At 42.7% G+C, this 18,505-nt stretch overlaps 1 protein-coding gene across 4 annotated transcripts in view; it reads right to left on the reverse strand.

Moving 5' to 3' along the window:
• The window catches only part of fhdc1 (FH2 domain containing 1), a 134,573-nt gene that overhangs the window by 96,535 nt on the left and 19,533 nt on the right, over nt 1-18,505 (reverse strand). For 2 of the 4 annotated variants that reach the window (XM_068040814.1, XM_068040823.1), the window contains one exon: nt 14,526-15,130. The exons of the other annotated variants lie outside the window; for them this stretch is intronic. In XM_068040814.1, coding sequence (XP_067896915.1) covers nt 14,526-14,930 — 405 coding nt within the window. In that variant the 5' untranslated portion in view covers nt 14,931-15,130. The remainder of the gene's footprint in view (nt 1-14,525; nt 15,131-18,505) is intronic. 4 annotated transcript variants of the gene reach the window in all.

Consider the following 18,505-nt stretch of genomic DNA (forward strand, 5'->3'; position numbering starts at 1 on the left):
AGTACCCCCAAGTCCCTCTGAACATCAACATTCACAAGTTTCGCGCCTTTTAAAAAATATTTTGCTCTTCTAGTCTTACGACCAAAGTGAATAAACACACACTTCCCCACATTATACTCCATCTGCCACCTTGTTGCCCATTTAGCCTGTTTATATTGCTTTGCAGCCTCTTTGTGTTCTACTCACAGCCTACATTCCCACCTAGCTTTGTATCATCAGCAAACTGAGATACATTACTCTCAGTCTCTTCACCTAAGTCATTAACATAGATTGTAAATAGCTGAGGCTCCACACTGATCCTTGCGGCAGTCCACGAGTCACAACCTGCCAACTTGAAAATGCCCTATTTATCCCTTCCTGTCCGGTAACCCAAAATCTATATCCATGCTGATATATTACCCCTTATCTTGTTCATTAACCTTTTCTGTGGCACGGTCATGGAACTATTTTTTTTCTCCTCTGTTTAAAACAGTGTGCCTTTAAGAGTCTGTCTAAAAACAGTGTACCCTTAAGACTGAGAAGCTTTTATATTCTGTGTGCCAGCTGCACTTGTTTTCGAGGCAACAGAAGAGAGAAGCCACGTTCTGTAATTGTATCAATCTGACTGTGTGTAAAAGACTAGCTGTAACTGGTTTGAACTGGAGACAAAATGAAGTGTGCTGTACACTAAAGAAAGAAGCTGTCTATTTCTCAGCAGAGAAAATCTATATTGAGCTCAGACTGTTTGCCTAAGGAGAAAAATACCCCAGAAAGGACATTTTCATTGTTGGAGGTAGTAAATTCCACTTTACTTTGAAACTCTAAGAAGTTTGCTACAGAAGTAACACTCTCAATTACCCGTTTGTGCTTGCTGGAATTCTCAGTAAAGTTTCTACCAAAAGACTGCCAATTTAAAAATTCAGGTCGACCTATTGCTGTGCTTCTCACTGAAAAAAAACGGAGTGACGTCTACTGCAGCTGAAATACTTTAAAAGCCTATCTATTAAAGACTGTTTCATCGAATTCACCAGCAGACTTCGAGTGGCATCTACTCTGGGACACCTCATCAACCGGAACGTAACCCACCAAGACTTGCAACCCAACTACTTATTTTATTCCTAAGAAACACCATTTTAAAAACCAGTTAACCATTATTTTTTTGAATGTATGTGTGTGTACATGGTGGTGGGGTGGTTTGGTTAAATAAAAAGTTATAAGGTCTTCAGACATAAATTTATCGTAATACTGTTTAAGATTTAGTTTATTAGTAAATAGTTAATTTGTTGTTGTTTGCTGTATTTTTATTCTGGGGGTTAATAACGGGTTTAATTTGGCTGTTTTCTGGTGAGGTGGGAAAACTTTAATAATATGCTATGACCTGTGGAGTGAAGGGACTGAACTGACAGTGCATTGCTCCCGCCTTGGTCGTCACAGACACCTTACTGAATGCCTTTTGGAAATCCAAGTATACTACATCTATTGGTTCCCCTTTATCTACCCTACTAGTTACACCCTCAAAAAGCTCTAATAAATTGGTCCCACATGACTTCCCTTTCATAAAACCATGTTGACTTAGAAAATCATAGTATTATCAGACAAAGTGCATTGTTAAGACTTCCTTAATAATAGATTGCAGCATTTTCCCAATGACTGATTTCAGGCTAACCTGTTTTCTCTCTCCCTCCTTTCTTGAATAGCAGTGTTACATTTGCGAAGGAACCTTTGTAGAATCTAGGGAATTTTGGAAAATCATCACCAGTGCATCCACTATCTCTGCAGCTACCTCTTTTAGAATCTTAGGATGTAGGCCATCAGGTCCTGGGGATGTCAGATTTTAGTTCCTTAAGTTTCTCCAATACTTTTTCTCTGTTGATACCAATTACCTTAAGTTCCTCACTCTTATTAGCCCCATAGTTACCCTCTATTTCTGGTACGTAACTTGTGAATTTTACTGTGAAGACAGACACAAAATAATTCTTCAATGTCTCCACTATTTCCTCATCCCCCATTATAATTTCTCCTGTCTCTGCCTCTAAGGGAACAATGTTTATTTTAGTTACTCTCCTTTTTATATACTTGTAAAATCTCTTACAATCTATTTTTCTAATCCTGGCTAGTTTACCCTATTTTTTTCCCTTATCAACTTTTTGGTGGTCCTTTGCTGGTTTCTAAAACACTCCTCAGCCTTACTGCTATTCTTTGCCACAATGTAAGGCTCTTCTTTCAATCAAATAACTATTCTTAACTAGTAAGCCACAGATGGATCTTTCTTGCTGAGTTTTTTCCTTTTTAATAGAATGCACTTTTGTTGAACATTTTGAATTGTTTCTTTAAATGTTTCCTACTGTTTATTTACTGCCATTTCTTTTTATGTATTTACCCAATCAATTTTAGCCAACTCTCCCCTCATCCCTATGTAACTGGCTTTGTTTTAAATTTGTTGTTTGGGATTGGACTTTCAAACTTAATATGGAACTTAATTGTATTGTAATTTCCTAGTGATTCTTTACTATGAGATTACTAATTAACCCTGCCTCATTGCACAATACTAGATCCAAAATAGCTTTATCCCTAGTTGGTTCCAGGAAACTGTCACGAAAGCATTCTATAAACTCATCTTCCAGACCACCTATGCCAATTTGGTTATAAGATTAAAGTCCCCCAAAATTATTACAATTATTTATTGCTTACGGCTCTGTCCAAAAGTACAACTACCATTAGAGGGCCTATAAACCACTCCCACCAGCATTTTCTGACTCTCGCCATTCCTAATCTCCACCCATACTAATCTTCTTAGCCAACATCCTTTCTTACTACTGTCCTTATGTCATCCTTTACTATCAGGGCTATTCTTCCACCTTTTCCATTCTGTCTGTCTTTTCGAAATGTTGTGTACCCTGTCACCTTGTAACCATGTCTCTGTAATGGTGATTAGATCTAAACCATTTATCATTATTTGTGCCACGAGTTCATCTATCTCATTACAAATGTTTTGCACATTCAGATAAACGGCCTTTAATTTTATTTTACTACTATTAATTGCATAGACTTTATTCACTGATGCACTATTATCTCTGTCCCAATATGGGCAGCTTGAGTAAACTGCAGCTGCGCATTCCCACCTACTCAACCCCATTTCCCAGTCAGTGTTTCCTACTATGTAGGATACATACTCTAGCAAGACAAAGAATAAATCTGACCTCGAGGTTTGAAAGAGACTAGTAGAGTTAACTAGATTGAGGCGATATCATGCTAACCATTTTCAAACCGGTTTCATTTTTTAAAAATATACTACATGAACACTCAGTAGGAATTCAGAATACCACAATGCACTCTGGGAGAAACTATTAAGATGGCCACTGTGAGCACCCATTCATTTTTTTATTTTATTTCCCCCCATTTTTGTTCAGATCCACACTTATTTGCCAGCTCTACATTTGGTCCAATTAATCCCTTTCCCTGGCATTATTATTCCTTGTGCAAACTATGCCTTGACAGCTTTTCTCTCATCTGTATTCTGCACCCTTGCTGTCTCTTTACTGACTCAAACTTGTTTACTCCTGTTCTTCTCACCCTGCAGCTATAGCAAGTTAGGGAAGACAAGTAACTAGATACTGGGGCAATCGTGCAAGTTTTAGAATAGAGTTGTGCCTGTTTAAAGCTAGCTAAGGCAGTAGATCATTAATGAGAAATGCAGCTAATGCAAGGGTGAGAAAATAAATTTTACAATGTTTATAAAGTACACTAATCAAGCCTTCAATAGATTGTACAGTACTGCTTGCAACCTGTGCCTCATTGGAGAGGTCACATTTCATACATGGTTGAAAAATAGTGCAATAAAAACTTAATGCTTTTCAAGATTTAAAAAGCAATAACTTAAATACGGAAATTGGTTGAAAAGATTTGGGCTGGAATTTTACAGCTGCCAGCAACTCTGGGGCAGCCAGGTCAGAAGTGGCCGAGAAACCCGAGTCCGCTCCACGCCACCCACCTACTGGCATCACGCGTGGGGCTGCCAATTAGTGGCCCCTCAGCGTATTCGGCACCCAACAGCGGCTGGCTGTAGCAGGGGCGGGGCCAATGTCAGCCCTTTAAAAATGCAGACAATACTACAATGGAGCAGACGCTCAGGGGAATACAGCAGAAGCGGAGTTGTGAGTGTAACTGCTGAGATGAGCAGCTGACTGGAAAGTAAAGAAGTCAAGGAAGAGTGACAGTGCCCAGGAGCAGGAAAGGGGCCAACATTTGCAGACGAAAGCCAGAGCGATGGAGGGGAGAAGGTTCACCACAACCCCCAGATTCTCAGAGGAATCGCTGCAGGTCCTCCTCCAGGCGGTGGAGGCACGGCGGGACAACCAACGCCGATGGCCGAGAAAGGCCCACAGAAGTGACCAAGGGGGCCTGACTGGAGGTCGCCGAGGGGGTCAGCAGCTGCTGTGTGGTACAGAGGACATGGCTGCAGTGCCACAAGCAGCTCAATGACCTGCTTCGCTCTTCCCGGCTAAGGGGTACTCCTCATTAATCTCATTGTGAATGTGTCAGGGAAGGGTCAGTCTGTCCTAACGATGCAAAGCGGAAACCAGCAATGAGAAGCTCTTGCCTGTTGCCTTGTATTGGGACGCAAGATGGACACGTCTGTGATGCATGGTGATCCATAGGTGTTCAAATTGGACACTGTATTTCAGTAGCGGTGAAATGCAACAACAAACCCAATGGGTGAGGGTGTGAGAGACCAAATCATATGTCTAAATTAGGTGTACTTGTTTAAAAAGGAGAAGAGGGCTCTCAATGTCCAAGAGAGGTCCCAGGTCGGTGGTGGCCAAGGCAATCAGGCATACCTGACAAGTATGGAGGAGGATGCCTTGATGCTGGCAGAGGAGGACGGAGGGCACGCCTTGGCAGATGGCGAGGTTGACAGCCCTGATCCTCAGAGTGAGTGACCCATAATGTGGTGGGGGGGGGTGGTGGTTGGGGAGGCAGTTGAAGTGGTGATTGTCTCATGCCCTTAACTGTGCTAATAAAAGTTGATTCACATAAATGTGTGCAAACTGCAGTAAGGGACATGTGTTGCAATCTGTGGTGCTCATCAAACTGATCAATCTGATTTTCCCTGCAGGTGAAACACATCAGTGGCTAGGAGGAGTCTCGGGTGTGCATTGTCACATCATTGCACCTCACCAAGCACCAGTGCAGTTGGAATTAGTGTCTCCACAGAAATGATTTCACTTACGGGTGTTAGCACAGCACAGTCGCCGGACCAGCCACCAGAGGCAGAACTGGCCGATGCCTCACACACTCGGAAGAGTGTGGGAGGCCAGGCCAGTGCAGAGCTGCAAGCTGATGACGCACCTCTGAGAACATCCAGTTGGCGGGAGATTTTGCAGGTTCAACATGCGGTGCACGAACATCTGGCAGAGTTGCCAGAGACGCTGCAAGCCATAGCACATACCCTGGAAACTTCCATCCAGGGCAGATCAGCTGCAAAAGCTCAGGCGTTTGTCCATCTGGCATCCTCCGTTGACAGATTGGCAGCTGCAGTGGAGGGGCCAGTACTGAAAGCCATCCGTGATCTCAGGAGGAGTGTAACCTCCCCGGAACAGGCCATCAGAGCGCAAACTCAGATGCGCATGCGGCAGGTCGAGGCTGCTCATCCCCGAGGTCAGCTTTGAGGACCAATCAAGCCTCAGAGAACACAAGGGCAGCAGCTGATATCACATGGGTGCTCCTCTCAGGGGGCTCCTGTTGTATCATGCAGCCCCTTGCTCCCTCCGTTAGTGACATGTCAACTGCAAACTCGCAGAGTGTTAGAGGGTGCACCTGATATTTCTCATGAGCATCCTGCACAGCCGTGAGCAGGTAGAGGACGTCCGCCAAAGTCATCAAGAGCCAGGGCGGCAGCCCGATCAGCCACCCGCCTCTGGTGAGTCTGGTGGCGAGGGGTCGTCCACACTTAAGAGCACCTGCAAACGTTTTAAGAAATCACAGCAACATCACTCCTGGTTCACTGGGTTACCTTCCGATTATTTATTTCAATTGCACGTAACATCACTGTAAATAAATTTGTGGTTTGAACATTTAACTTTGCATATGTCATCCATGAGGCTGCATCAGACATCGTTGCGCTGCTCAAGTGGCTATATATGAGATGTCACATACTCGGGTTGGGTTCATTGGGACATGATGTTGTGTTTAATCTGATCATCTCTTCCCTTGGATGTGCCTGTCCTTCCCCTCTCGGAATCCCACAATGGCTCACTGCATGCCACAATGTGAAATCCTTTCATGGAGCGATCCTCTCAAGAGAAACGCCTACCTATTAGGGCCTCCCGGGTCTCTCTTGCTCTTACTTCCAGAGGACATTCTGCTTCCTGTACCATGCCATCATGTGGGTGTTGGCCATCATCCTCATCAGAAACTCCATCTTCATCTGATGATCCCTCACAGTTCCCTGGAACCTCCTCAATGGCGTCTCCCCTTTCCATCGTCGGGTTATGCAAGGCGCAGCAAACGACAATAATCCTGGATGCCCCTGCTGGCGCATATGGCAGTGATCCTCCTGAGCGGTCCACACACCTGAATCTCATCTTGAACAGGCCAATCATTTGTTCAGTTGTGACTCTTGTGGCTGCATGGCTCTTATTGAAGTTTTCCACATCATGACCCCTTGGGATTCTCACGGATGTCATCAGCCATGTCCTCAAAGGAGAACCCTGTCGCCAAGTATCCAACCTTCCAGTTTGTCCGGGGGACTGAAAAAAGCAGGCACCTGAGAGTTTGAGAATGTATGCATCGTGGCAACTCCCTGGGTACCGTGCACAAACCTGCATGATTTTCTTGTGATGATCGTATACAAGCTGAACCTTCAATGATGGAAGCCTTTTTGGTTGATGAATGCCCCTGAATGACCTGCTGATGATCTAATTGCTACATGCGTACAGTCTATCACGCCCTAAACCATTGGGAACCCAGCTATTGCAATGAATCCTCTTGCTCGTTCAGCCTGGTTGGTGTTGTCCATTTTGAAACTAATGAAATTGTTAGCACGTTTGAACAGTGCATCAGTCACAACCTTTATGCAGTGGTGCGCAGCTGCTTGGGAAACTTCAGACAGGTCTGCCGTTGAAGCTTGGAAAGAGCCACACGCAAAGAAGTTAAGGGAGACTGTCACCTTTACCTTCACCTTTACCGGCATTAGATGGCCACTGAGGCAGTTTGAGGCTACATCCACTGCCAGCATCTCACAGAGCAATGTCACAGTCTCACGCAACAGACACAGCCTTCCTCTGCACTGGCGTTCTGACAGCTGCAGGTAGCTCAGGCACGGTCGGTATACCCTGCCTGTGGGGTAGGCGCGTCTCCTGACAAGTGTTTGCTCTCGCCTGACTCTGCCACCTGCTCTCCCTCCCACATAACGGGGAACCACTTGACCAGCTGCTTGCGCTTGCCCAGCTGTCCTCTGTCCCTGATTGGGGCATGGTCCTCCTCCTCTGAAGTGCTGCTTCCAGACTGCACAATTCCCATCGTTGGACTGGTTACCAGATTCAATGTTTAAATCTCTTAAGCTCCAGCTGTCAGGACAGGGACACACAGCCCCCTTCCTTCCACTCACTAACTCAGGACAGATAGGTCCCGAGCTGCAGTGAGTCAGACTCAGTTGGAGCCCACTGCACAAGCTACAAATGTCTACGTTTATATAACACACAAAAACTCACAGATAAGCAACACCAAAAACTTTACCTCATGCAAGTCAGATGGCAAAAGTAATTTCTACTACAAGACAGTAACTCACATTGGATAAGTGAAGTTATATCATAATGTATTGATGGACTGCTGAGGTAAAGCGGAATATGATTACCTTTAGTTGGAAATCCAGTCCTCCAGTCCTGAATTGTTCCAAATAAATGGTGGATGGCTGTCTTTATTTTTGATTATTGTTTTTTGCAAAGCTCAATGTTTCAAAGAAAAAGTGTTAATCTCCCTTAATTCACAAATCAGCTTTGGTTATCTCTCTGTTTGAAAGGCCGGAAGGCCTTTTAAAGCTGCCAGGTCTCCAACGTGATCAGTGACCCGATTTACGACCGTAAAATCAAACAGCCACATAATTTTCCAGTTAACTGGCTTCTCAATTGCTTTAAGTGCCTTGAAATAACTTGCGGTTGGGCGTGCGAGCGGCGACTCGTTCACGCCCGACTTCCTGGATCGTGAAATGGCGTCTGTGCGTGATGACGCCGGGGACCTAACCCGACGTCATTGGACGCCATTTTACCACCCTGCCACCTCCGAACGGACCTGAGTAAGGTAGGTAAAATTCCAGCCTTTGTTGCTGATCTTTAAAATTTCTAAAATAAAAGCAAAATACTGCAGATATTGAAATCTGAAATAAAAGCAAAAAGTACTGGAAATACTCAGCAGGTCTGGCAGCATCTGTGGAGAAGGAAGCAAAGTTAACATTTCAGGTCTGTGACCTTTCATCAGAGCTGGCAAAGGTTAGAAAAAATTAGGTTTTAAGCAAGTGAAGGGGAGTAGTGCAGGGGAGAGAACAAAGGGGAAGGTGTTTGATAGGGCAGGAGAGTTTAAATAGCAAAGCTGTCCTGGGACAAAGACAAAGCATGTGTAAATTTTTCTGCCCCACACCAGTCCCTGATTAGAAAGGGGGGTGGTAGGGCGGGGGGAACAGGGACTTCCTCTTAAGCCTCTGCCACTTTATAACTGGTGTCATGGTCCTGTAGTTTTTTTTTCTGGGAATATGTGGTTTGCCTTTAAGGTTTGCAGAGGATCAGTGTTGCTTTAAGAACCGGCAAGCCTCAGGAATTATAGAAAGGTGCATTTTCGGTTGCCGTTAGAAACAGCCATTTGGAGACTGCGATTCATAGATACAGCCACTGGGAGTGAGTAGCAAGCGATGCATTTGTTACAATTCAATTTTGAACTGGCTTTTAGTTGAAGACAGTTTGATCTAACAGAATACAGACAGAGGACACAGACAGCTGTGATGACAGGACCTGGAAAAAGAGCTCTCAACCATTTAAACTGAAGGAATAGGATTTTAGTCGGTTTAATTATTATCTCTCAAAATTCTAAAAATAGTCAAGCCAAAACAGAGATCTCTGGTAATTTAAACCGAAGGAAGGGAAGTGAGACTGTGGGACAATCTTTTATCCCTCAAAAACTCTAAAGTCAGATTGATTCTATCGGAAGTGTTCACAAGTTGTTAATTGTTGAAATTCATCGCTGAGGAAGGAAGCATCACCTATTGCTGAAGTTAGACTACAGACTGTTCTACATGTAAGAACCTTTCTCCCCAATGGACGGCTGTGAGGACTTCAAGCAACATTGGACTGTAAATTTGCAAGGACTATAATCTTTCCTATTTTAAATGCTGTTTATATCTTCATAGTGTTTACGAATTTAGTTCTTCTAATTAAAGAGTTAATTTGTTGATTGAAAGACACCTGGTTTGGTTAGCCTCATTCAGGGGTTAATAGATGGTACAACTTGGCTGGGTCTTTCTTTAATTCAGAAAGTTTTATATATGTTAGGCGATCTGTGGAGTGACGGGATTGAATTAACAGTGCGTTTCTCCCATCACAATTAGAATCGTATATTTTGATTGGGGGCTTTGACAGGAGTGGTCGGTTGTAACACTGGCAGTAGGAAGTGAATGAGAGTCATTCAAACTGGCTTGCACTCCAATTTTCATTTTTTTTTTCTTTCAAGCTACATTAAGAAAATCAGGAATTCAATTGTAACAAGCTATGAATTCACATTTATGCCAGACCATTACGTACCTGAATGCAATAGCACACCTACATTTAACTATTTGCAGAGAAATAAAAATCACACCTTATTACCCGACTGCCCATTTGGTCTGTTTTTAGTATTATAACTATAAATTTTCACAGTGTTTGTTCCATGTAGGGTCTTGTTAGGCAGGCACATGGGTTAGCGAATTGGGCACATGGATGAGCATACTTGCAAACGAACATACATACAAATTAGGAGCAGGAGTAGGCCATTCGGCCTCTCGAGCATGTTCCAACATTTGATAAGATCGTGGCTGATCTAATTGTGGCCTCAACTCCACTTTCCTGTTTACCCCCTTTGACTCCCTTGTCAATCAAGAATCAAACTCAGATTTAAAAACATTCAATGACCCTGCCTCCACTGCTGTCTGGGAAAGAGAATTCCACAGACCAACAACCCTCAGGGAAAAATATTTCTCATCTCCATCTTAAATGGGAGATGCCCTATTTTTAAAATGTGTCCCCTAGCATCTCCCATATTTCCTCTCTCATAAGGGGAAATATCCTCTCAGTATCAACCCTGTCAAGTCCCCCCATGACCTTTTATGTTTTAATTTGCACCTTTTCAGATTTGACATGACTAGGGAATTAGAAGCCCCATCAATCAGGCACATTGACCCTCAACCCCCAACTCTTCCCGATTGACCAAAACTGCACAGGGAGCACAGTCACTGAAAATGTACCCAAATGTTTTCTTTACTAGACTTCAGCTCACCTGCTGGCAGCTCCAGGAAATTCTACGCTCCAGAGGCCAATTATCATTGAAGATTGCAGCTCACAAATCACAACGTTGGCATGTGAGTTTTACAAAATGTTATTAGAACTTTTACTATATTGCTTACCTTTTGCATTTTACTCATACCTCTGTGAAACACCTTGGGCTGGTTTCCTACATAAAAAGAGAGTGATAGACAGTACTAGAGAAGAGAGTAGTTCCATATTAGATGGGAATGGACTGAGAAGGACTATGAGGAATGCAAAGACAGAATTACAATGCATGTGTATAAACGCACAAAGTGTGGTGAATAAGGTTGGTGAGCTACAAGAACAAATAGCAGAATGGAAATATGATGTAGTGGCAGTAATGGAAATGTTGCTTAAAAATTGCAATATATAAGGATATAAAGTATTCAGAAAAGATAGAGAAGGAAAAAAGGGAGGTGGGGTGGCAGCCCTGATTGCAGTGATGGAAAGGGAGGATGTCCTTGAAGCGGCAAAGACAGAATCCATTTGGTTACAGTTGAGTAGCAAAAAGGGTATGATCATGTATTAGGGTATTCTATAGGCCTCCAAATAGTGATAGAGGAGCAAATCTGCAGGGGAATCACAGAGATGCGGTTTAGATATAGAGTGGTGATACTGGGGAACTTTAATTACCTAAATAACGATTGGGATAATTTTAGAGTAAAGGGTAAGGAGGGGGAGAAATTTCTGAAATGTGTTCAGAAGAATCTCCTTGATCAGTATGTCCTCAGCCAAACTAGAAAAGAGGCATTGTGAATCTGGTGCTGGGAAAGGAGGTGGGCCTAGTGGACCAAGTGTCTGTTGGGAGCACTTGGATAAGAGCAATCATCGTATCATAAGGTTTAGACAAGTAATGCAGAAAAGCAAGGAACAAAATAAGGCAGAATGTCGAGATTGGAAGAGGGCTAATTTCAGCACGATGAGAAGGGATCTAGCCAGGGTAGAATGGAACCATAGACCGACAAGAAGAGCTGTATCGGAACAATGGGTTATCTTTAAAGTTCAGATGTTTCAGGTACAGGCTAGGAACATTCCAACAAAGGCAAACAGTTGGGAAACCAGTAATAGGGCTTCCTGGATAGTGAGGGAGATAGAGATTATGATGAAACAAAACAAAAAGAGGGTGTTTGATGCATGTCAGGTGAATTCTTCAAGTGAGAACCAGGCCATATACAATAAGTTGAGAGGGGAAGTGAACAGGAAAATAAGAATGGCAAAGAGAGAATATGAGAATAGAATGGCAGTCAACATAAAAGGGAACCCAAATATCTTCTACCGTATGTAAATAGTAAGGGAGAGGTAAGAGGTGAAGTGGGGCCTATTAGGGACAGAGAGGGTAATATATGCTTAGAGGCGCAGGGCAAGGCTAATATACTTAATAAGTGCTTTGTATCAGTGTTCACTAAGGAAATGGAAGCTGACAAAATATCAGTAGAAGCAGAGACATGGATAGGGTAAAAATTGAGAGAGGGGGGGGTAATGGAAAGGCTGGCTATGCTTAGGGTTGAGAAGTCACCTGCTCCGGATGGCTTGCATTCCAGGTTGCTAAAGGAGGTGGGGATGGAGACAGCGAAAGAGCTTGCCATAATCTTCCATGGATACAAGGGAGGTGCCAGAGGATTGGAGAGTGGCAAATGTGACACCCTTAAATCAAGCAAATGGGACACCCTTAATCAAGAAACGGTGTAAGGATAGTCCGAGCAACGACAGGCCAGTTAGCTTAACATCAGTGGTGGATAAGGTTTTAGAAACAATAATAAGGGAAAATATCAACGGACACTTGGAGAGGTTCGAGTTAATTGAGAGCCAGCATGGATTTGTAAAAGGCAGATCATGCTTGACTAATCTAATAAAATTTTTTGATGAAGTAACAGAGAAGGTTGATGAAGGGAATGCGGTGGATGTTGTCTATATGGATTTTAAGAAAGCATTTGATAAAGTACAACATAAAAGGATGGTTAACAAAATTGAGGCTCTTGAAATAACAGAGTCAGTGTTCAATTGGATAAAAAAAATTGGCTTATGGACAGAAAACAGAGAGTCGTTATGTTCCCCAAGGGTCAATGCTTGGACCACTGCTCTTTTGCTATACATAAATGGCTTGGATCTTGGAATACAGAGTTAAAATCTCAAAATTTGCTGACAACACCAAACTTGGAGTTTCAGACAAGTGGCAGATGGAATTTAATACAAGTGTGAGGTGATGCAATTTGGCAGAAGGAATAGGGAGAGGCAATATATACTTAATGGCACAATTCTAAAAAATTGTGCAGGAACAGAGGGACCTGGGGGTGCATGTGCATTGATCTTTGAACGTGGCAGGACATATTGTAAGAGTGGTTAGTAAAGCATATGGGATCTTGGGATTCATAAATAAAGGCATTGAGTACAAAAGCAGGGAAGTTATGCTGAACCATTATAAAGTTCTGGTTCGGCCCCAACCCGAGTACTGCATCCCGTTCTGGTCACCACACTTCAGGAAGGATGTCAGGGTCCTTGAGAGGATACTGAGGAGATTTACCAGAATGGTTCCAGGGATGGAAGATTTTATTTGCAAGGTTAGATTGGAAAAGCTGGGTTTGTTCTCCTTAGAATAAAGGAGATTAAGGAGAAATTTAATAGAAGTGTACAAGATAAATTAGACAATGAAAAGCTGTTCCTGTTAACAAATAGTATAAGGACACAGATTGAAAGTTTTGGGCAAAAGACGCAGGGGAATATGAGGAAGCACTTTTTTTACGCAGCAGGTGGTAATGACCTGGAACTCACTGCCACAAGAGTAGTGGAAGTGGAGATGATCAATGATGTCAAGAGAAAGTTGGATGGCCACCTGAGAGAAATAGACTTGCAGGGCAATGGAGAAATCGAGCCTGGGAGTGGGACTGTAATTCATAGCTCGGTGGAGAGCTAGAAAGGACTTGATGGGCCAAATGGCCTCCTCCTGTGCTGTAAATGACTCTATAAAAGGGGTACATTATTTCTAGTGGATTAAAATGTACTATTTTTAACCTGTTTTTGAATAATAAAGTTTCAGCAACTTCACTTCTTGCCAATGCATCTTTTAAAGATATCAAGGTTTTTAAAGATTTGGAGAGCTCTTCAGCATTTCAGACGGGGACATGGGTGGAATATAAATGTAACTAATCAATTGGTCTTACGGCTTTTTAATCATAACTGGTTTAGAATGCATTTCTGTTTATATGTGAAACCTTTCCATATTGACTCTTCAAATGAATAAGGCAGGTAAACTGTTTTGTGGCACTAACTTCAATCGAAACCACTATGACAGCTAGAAGGCAATCAACTCTGACTTTACCCCTTTTTCCCACCATGCTCCCTTTAGTAGTGAGTTGTCCACACACTGAAGATTTTTCTAATTCTAATCACAGACAGGAAGGTTCAGGATTGCGGGTTAGGCTTCAGGGGGCAGGAGAGGTGGGGGGGGGGGGGGGTAACTGCTATCAGCAGATCACAGGGAGAAAGGCTTGGGGTTGTGCATTTGAAGTGGGCAGTTAAACCAGCAGATGACAGGGAGGAAGGCTTGGATTGGAGTGAGGGGGTTCAGCACATCATGGGGAGGAAGGCTCAGGATCGCAGATTTGAAGGGGTGGGGGAGGGGGGGGGGGGAGCTGATGAAGCATGACAGTCAGGAGAGCCCACGATTGACAAGTTTACAGAGGGACTGGGGGGTGCACTCCTTCTTTGAAATAGTGCCTTGGGATCTGTTACATCCAGCTGGGAGGGCTATTAGAGACTTAGTTTAATGGCTCATCAGAAAGATGGAACCTCCAACAATGCAGCCATCCCTCAGTACTGCATTGAAGTGTCAGTCTAGATTATATGCTGAACTCTAGATTAGGACTTGAGCCCACAATCTTATGAACCCAAGAGGCGAGAGCACTGCCACTGAGCCAAGGCCGACACCTAATGCATTTTGGAAATAACCTGTATCCTGCAACAAAACAGAAAACACACACACGAGTTAAATTCTGATTTTACCTCTTTGCTGCTGCTTTTAAACGAGGACCTTGAATTCTTGTTCGTTGTACCAAATTTAGATTTGACTTCATCTTGCTGTCCAAATAGCTCCTCAATAGTACTAGTGTCGATCCTGTAAGCGTGCTCTCTTGCACTAATGGTCCAAATATTTGTTTTTCCACGGATATGCTCCTCGGGGATCGTTTTCCAGAAGAAACTGCGAATCCGTTTTTTATGACCAGTATGGGAACCTGGTGGAGGAGGGGGTGGAGGAGGAGGCGGGAGCCCTGGTGGAGGAGGGGGTGGTGGAGGAGGCGGGGGCCCTGGAAGTGGAGGTGGTGATGGTCCAGGTACTAAATCAGTGACTGATGGAGAACTTGCATTCTCTTTGTCATTTACAAATGACAGGCAACTCATCACTTGCATTGTAATTCAAAGAAAAAAGGTAACTTGGCTTTTCCCCCCTTGTGAGGTCTTTAATAGCTGGGCTAAATTACAGCCATTGTTCCGACATCTGCTAATAAACTCCTCTCAGTCACAGGATTTTCTGGACACGGTCCATTGAAGAGTGAAACGTCCCAGAAGACTCATATTTTATCATGGTTGGTCTACCAAAGCGCCAGAATCTGTTCATAGATCGAAAATAAAACAAGAGATCTATTCATATTAAATTAATGGATAATCAATCACACACATTTCTCATGCAAAAACATAACCATTAACCCCTTGCAATACCCACTAAAGAGACATGTTTTGCTTCCCAAATATTTATTGCTTGATGTTTTGTGAAACTTCAATTTGCAAATACATAATTCATTCTGAACAGGTCTTTCCTGAATCAGCAATGAAAATAACACTCAAAGATTACGATCATCAAAGTGGTGGTCCCAAATTGTGGAAAATGATTAGTTCCCTTTCCAGATTTTCTCCCTTATTCCCCTCATGGAGATGGTGACTCATGGGTGAGTTACAGTGCCAAAGATGCTAGAAGCACCCTGATACCTCACCTTTGCGGCCATTCTTTTTGCTGGAAGCTGAACAGAGATTATAAATAGGTCATTCACGTTGGGGTCATTGTAACTGAAAGCAATCCTGCGCATGTGCATATCTTACACAAGCATTTCAAGCAGATTTAATTGAAATGTATTTAGAAGCAGAAACACCAGCCAATATACCCATCTATTTCCTCGGGGCACAAACACTAACTGCAACACTCCTTCCCCTACTCCCACTCAAGTTGAGATCTGCTAACTCAGTATAAATCAGGAAGCATATGTGGCACTTCCTCGTTATGTCCAGCTCAGTATCTCACTACCTGGTACACCTACCTTGTGACCCATTAGAGAGCTTCTTTTGCTATGAAAATTATTTAATTTCTGTAATGTCTTGAGACTACTTCTGTTCAATACTGGCTCAAACATATTACATAGTATATACTTCATTTTAACAAGATACAATATAAATGTACCAAAGATTTCTGACAAGATAATATTCCTCTCAAGCACAACTTCATTTTAAAACTGCACTCATTTTTAAAATCAGAAATCAAATGCAATCATATCTCAGTATGAACTGTGCACACCTACGAGCATTCTTCTCAATAATAACTCTTTTAATAGCTTATATGAAAATGATCATTCCCTTTCACCATGAAAACAATATCCTTTGCAGAGTACATGTTCCCACATGATTTACTTAACTGACAACTGGCAATGAGAGACAGAGGAATGGATTTATGTGCAGGTATTCAGGTTAGAGAAAAGGCAATCCATGTGGTAATTATATTACTGAAGCAATAGCTTTATGTTAACTGGCATCTACAGTATGGTCGTGAAAAGACAAGACTCTTATTTACTTAAGCATTTCCAGTCACAAAAAACACACACAGGATAAATTTAGATTTTTTCATAAATCATAAATGAACCTATTAAATTACACCAAAATGGCTTGTCTTTCCATTCACAAGGTAATTATGGATGGGAAAGGCCATTCAGCCTATATGATTCATCCATCTAGAGAGAGTTTCTCATTCCGAGTTTATGTAAATGAGAAGCAGTAGTGGCCTCAGCACAGAACCCCTGGACAGTCCACTCTGTACTTTCCCCACTCTGACAATTCCCCCAAGGAGTCCTCACTGTTTCCTCCCCATTCCCAGAGTTTGCCCTGAATCCCCATGGCTTTGAGTTCAATGTAATCATGTGGAAATGAAAGTTTGTCAAAAGTGGAGTTTCACTAAACCATAGGGCTTAGAATAGTCTACTTGGATTGTCACTTCCTTAAATAAATCAAAGAGGTTGTTTAGGCAGGATCTGCTCCTTCAGAATCCATACCGACTGCTATTTGCTACATCAATATTGTACAGATGATGCTCAAGCTTACTCCCAATAATCAGTTCCATTATTTTACATGGAATGGAATTGACTAACAATTTGGTAGTTGTTTATGTCTGTTTTGTCACCCTTTTGAATAGGGGTACCACGTTACCTTGGTTCCAATCTTTGATATCTCATTGATGCTTTAAATAATTGAACAGTCACCATTTTGTGATATATAAATCACTGGTCAAGCACACCTCAAGTAGTGTGCTCAGCTTTGGTCCCCCCCACCTCCCAAGGTTGGTGATATAGTTGCCTTGGGAAAGTTTCAGAGGAGAGCTATGGGAAGGATTCCTAGCTTTAAAAAAATCTCAGCTGCTTAGATGGGCTTAAGGACCTTGGTCTCTTTACTTTAGAGCAGTGTAGACATAGAGACGACCTGATAGGGCCTTATAAAATAATTGAAGAGCGTGCCTATTGAGCCTCTGGAATATTTTGCTGGCTGGTGTGGTGGGTACTGACTCTCTGGATACCTTCAAAAGGAAGTTGCAATGGCTCTTGACTGAGGCAGAGATCGCATCAGATAGATGGTCTTTATAGATAACACTTGGTCCATGTGCTCTCTGGATTGGTTTTGTTCACCTGGGGGGGGGGGGGGGCATCGGAGAGGAACTTTCCAGAATATTCTTTTCCCTTTTTGGCCCAGGGATGGGGAGAAGAGTGTCTAGCTGTAATGCTACAGCCATCAGAAGGTGTGGGGCAGGTTTGATAGGCAGGAAAACACTAGCTGGCCCATCAATTGTGTGTGTTCTTCCCTAGTCTTTTTCCGAATTCTGGAATAAATTCCATCTATCCCATAGCATTTCTTTGTTTGAGCTTATCTAGGACTTCCATCTTACTTATAACAAAGTCATTCATTTTACTAGGATTATCTTTTTAAGAGACCAAGTTGCTCATACATTCAGAATATTTAATATTTTTTACTCAAACATTTCAAGCTTGTTTACATCTTTTATAGTTTTCACCTCTTTTCTTACTGGTCTCTTGCTGTTGCAGTATTGAAAAAATTTTTTTTACTCTGACTATTTGTCTCAACCGTTATGCCTTTCCATTCCTTCCCCCAAGTCTCTCTTTGCCTCTCTGATCACTGTTTTATTGGTTATGATTTTGCTGTGCTCATGATGGCATTCGCTGTCACTGCACTGGTGAGAGGCCCAGCAACTTTGGGCGTGTGCATTATAGCTCATAGATCTGGAAGCTGAAGTGGGTCATTCTACACCGCTCCAGAGGCTTCGCTATTGTACTTGCTGACCTCAAGATACAAAAAGGAAGAAATAGCACTGGCGAGAATTTGGGCTGTCTACTCACTAATAATGAAGTATTTTTGTCACAACATTTTAGAACTGGTGTTTCCTTAAGAGTCACTTCACAAACAATATAAAAATCCAGGGCAACGAAGACACTGGAAGGCATTGCAACTTTCAAAATGGCTGTGGGAGGAATCTGACTTTTTGAATTATTTAATTTTAAAGACTTTTTAACATGATTAAAACATCATAGAAAATTTACGACACAGAAGGAGGTCATCTGGCCCATTGCGTCCATACAAGTCGATGAGTTGCTATCCAGCCTAATCCCACCTTCCTGCATTTGGTCCACAGCCCTGCAGGTCACAGCTCTTCACGT

This window comes from Heterodontus francisci, chromosome 1 (genome assembly GCF_036365525.1).
Source record: "Heterodontus francisci isolate sHetFra1 chromosome 1, sHetFra1.hap1, whole genome shotgun sequence".
In the NCBI taxonomy this organism is placed as follows: domain Eukaryota; kingdom Metazoa; phylum Chordata; class Chondrichthyes; order Heterodontiformes; family Heterodontidae; genus Heterodontus; species Heterodontus francisci.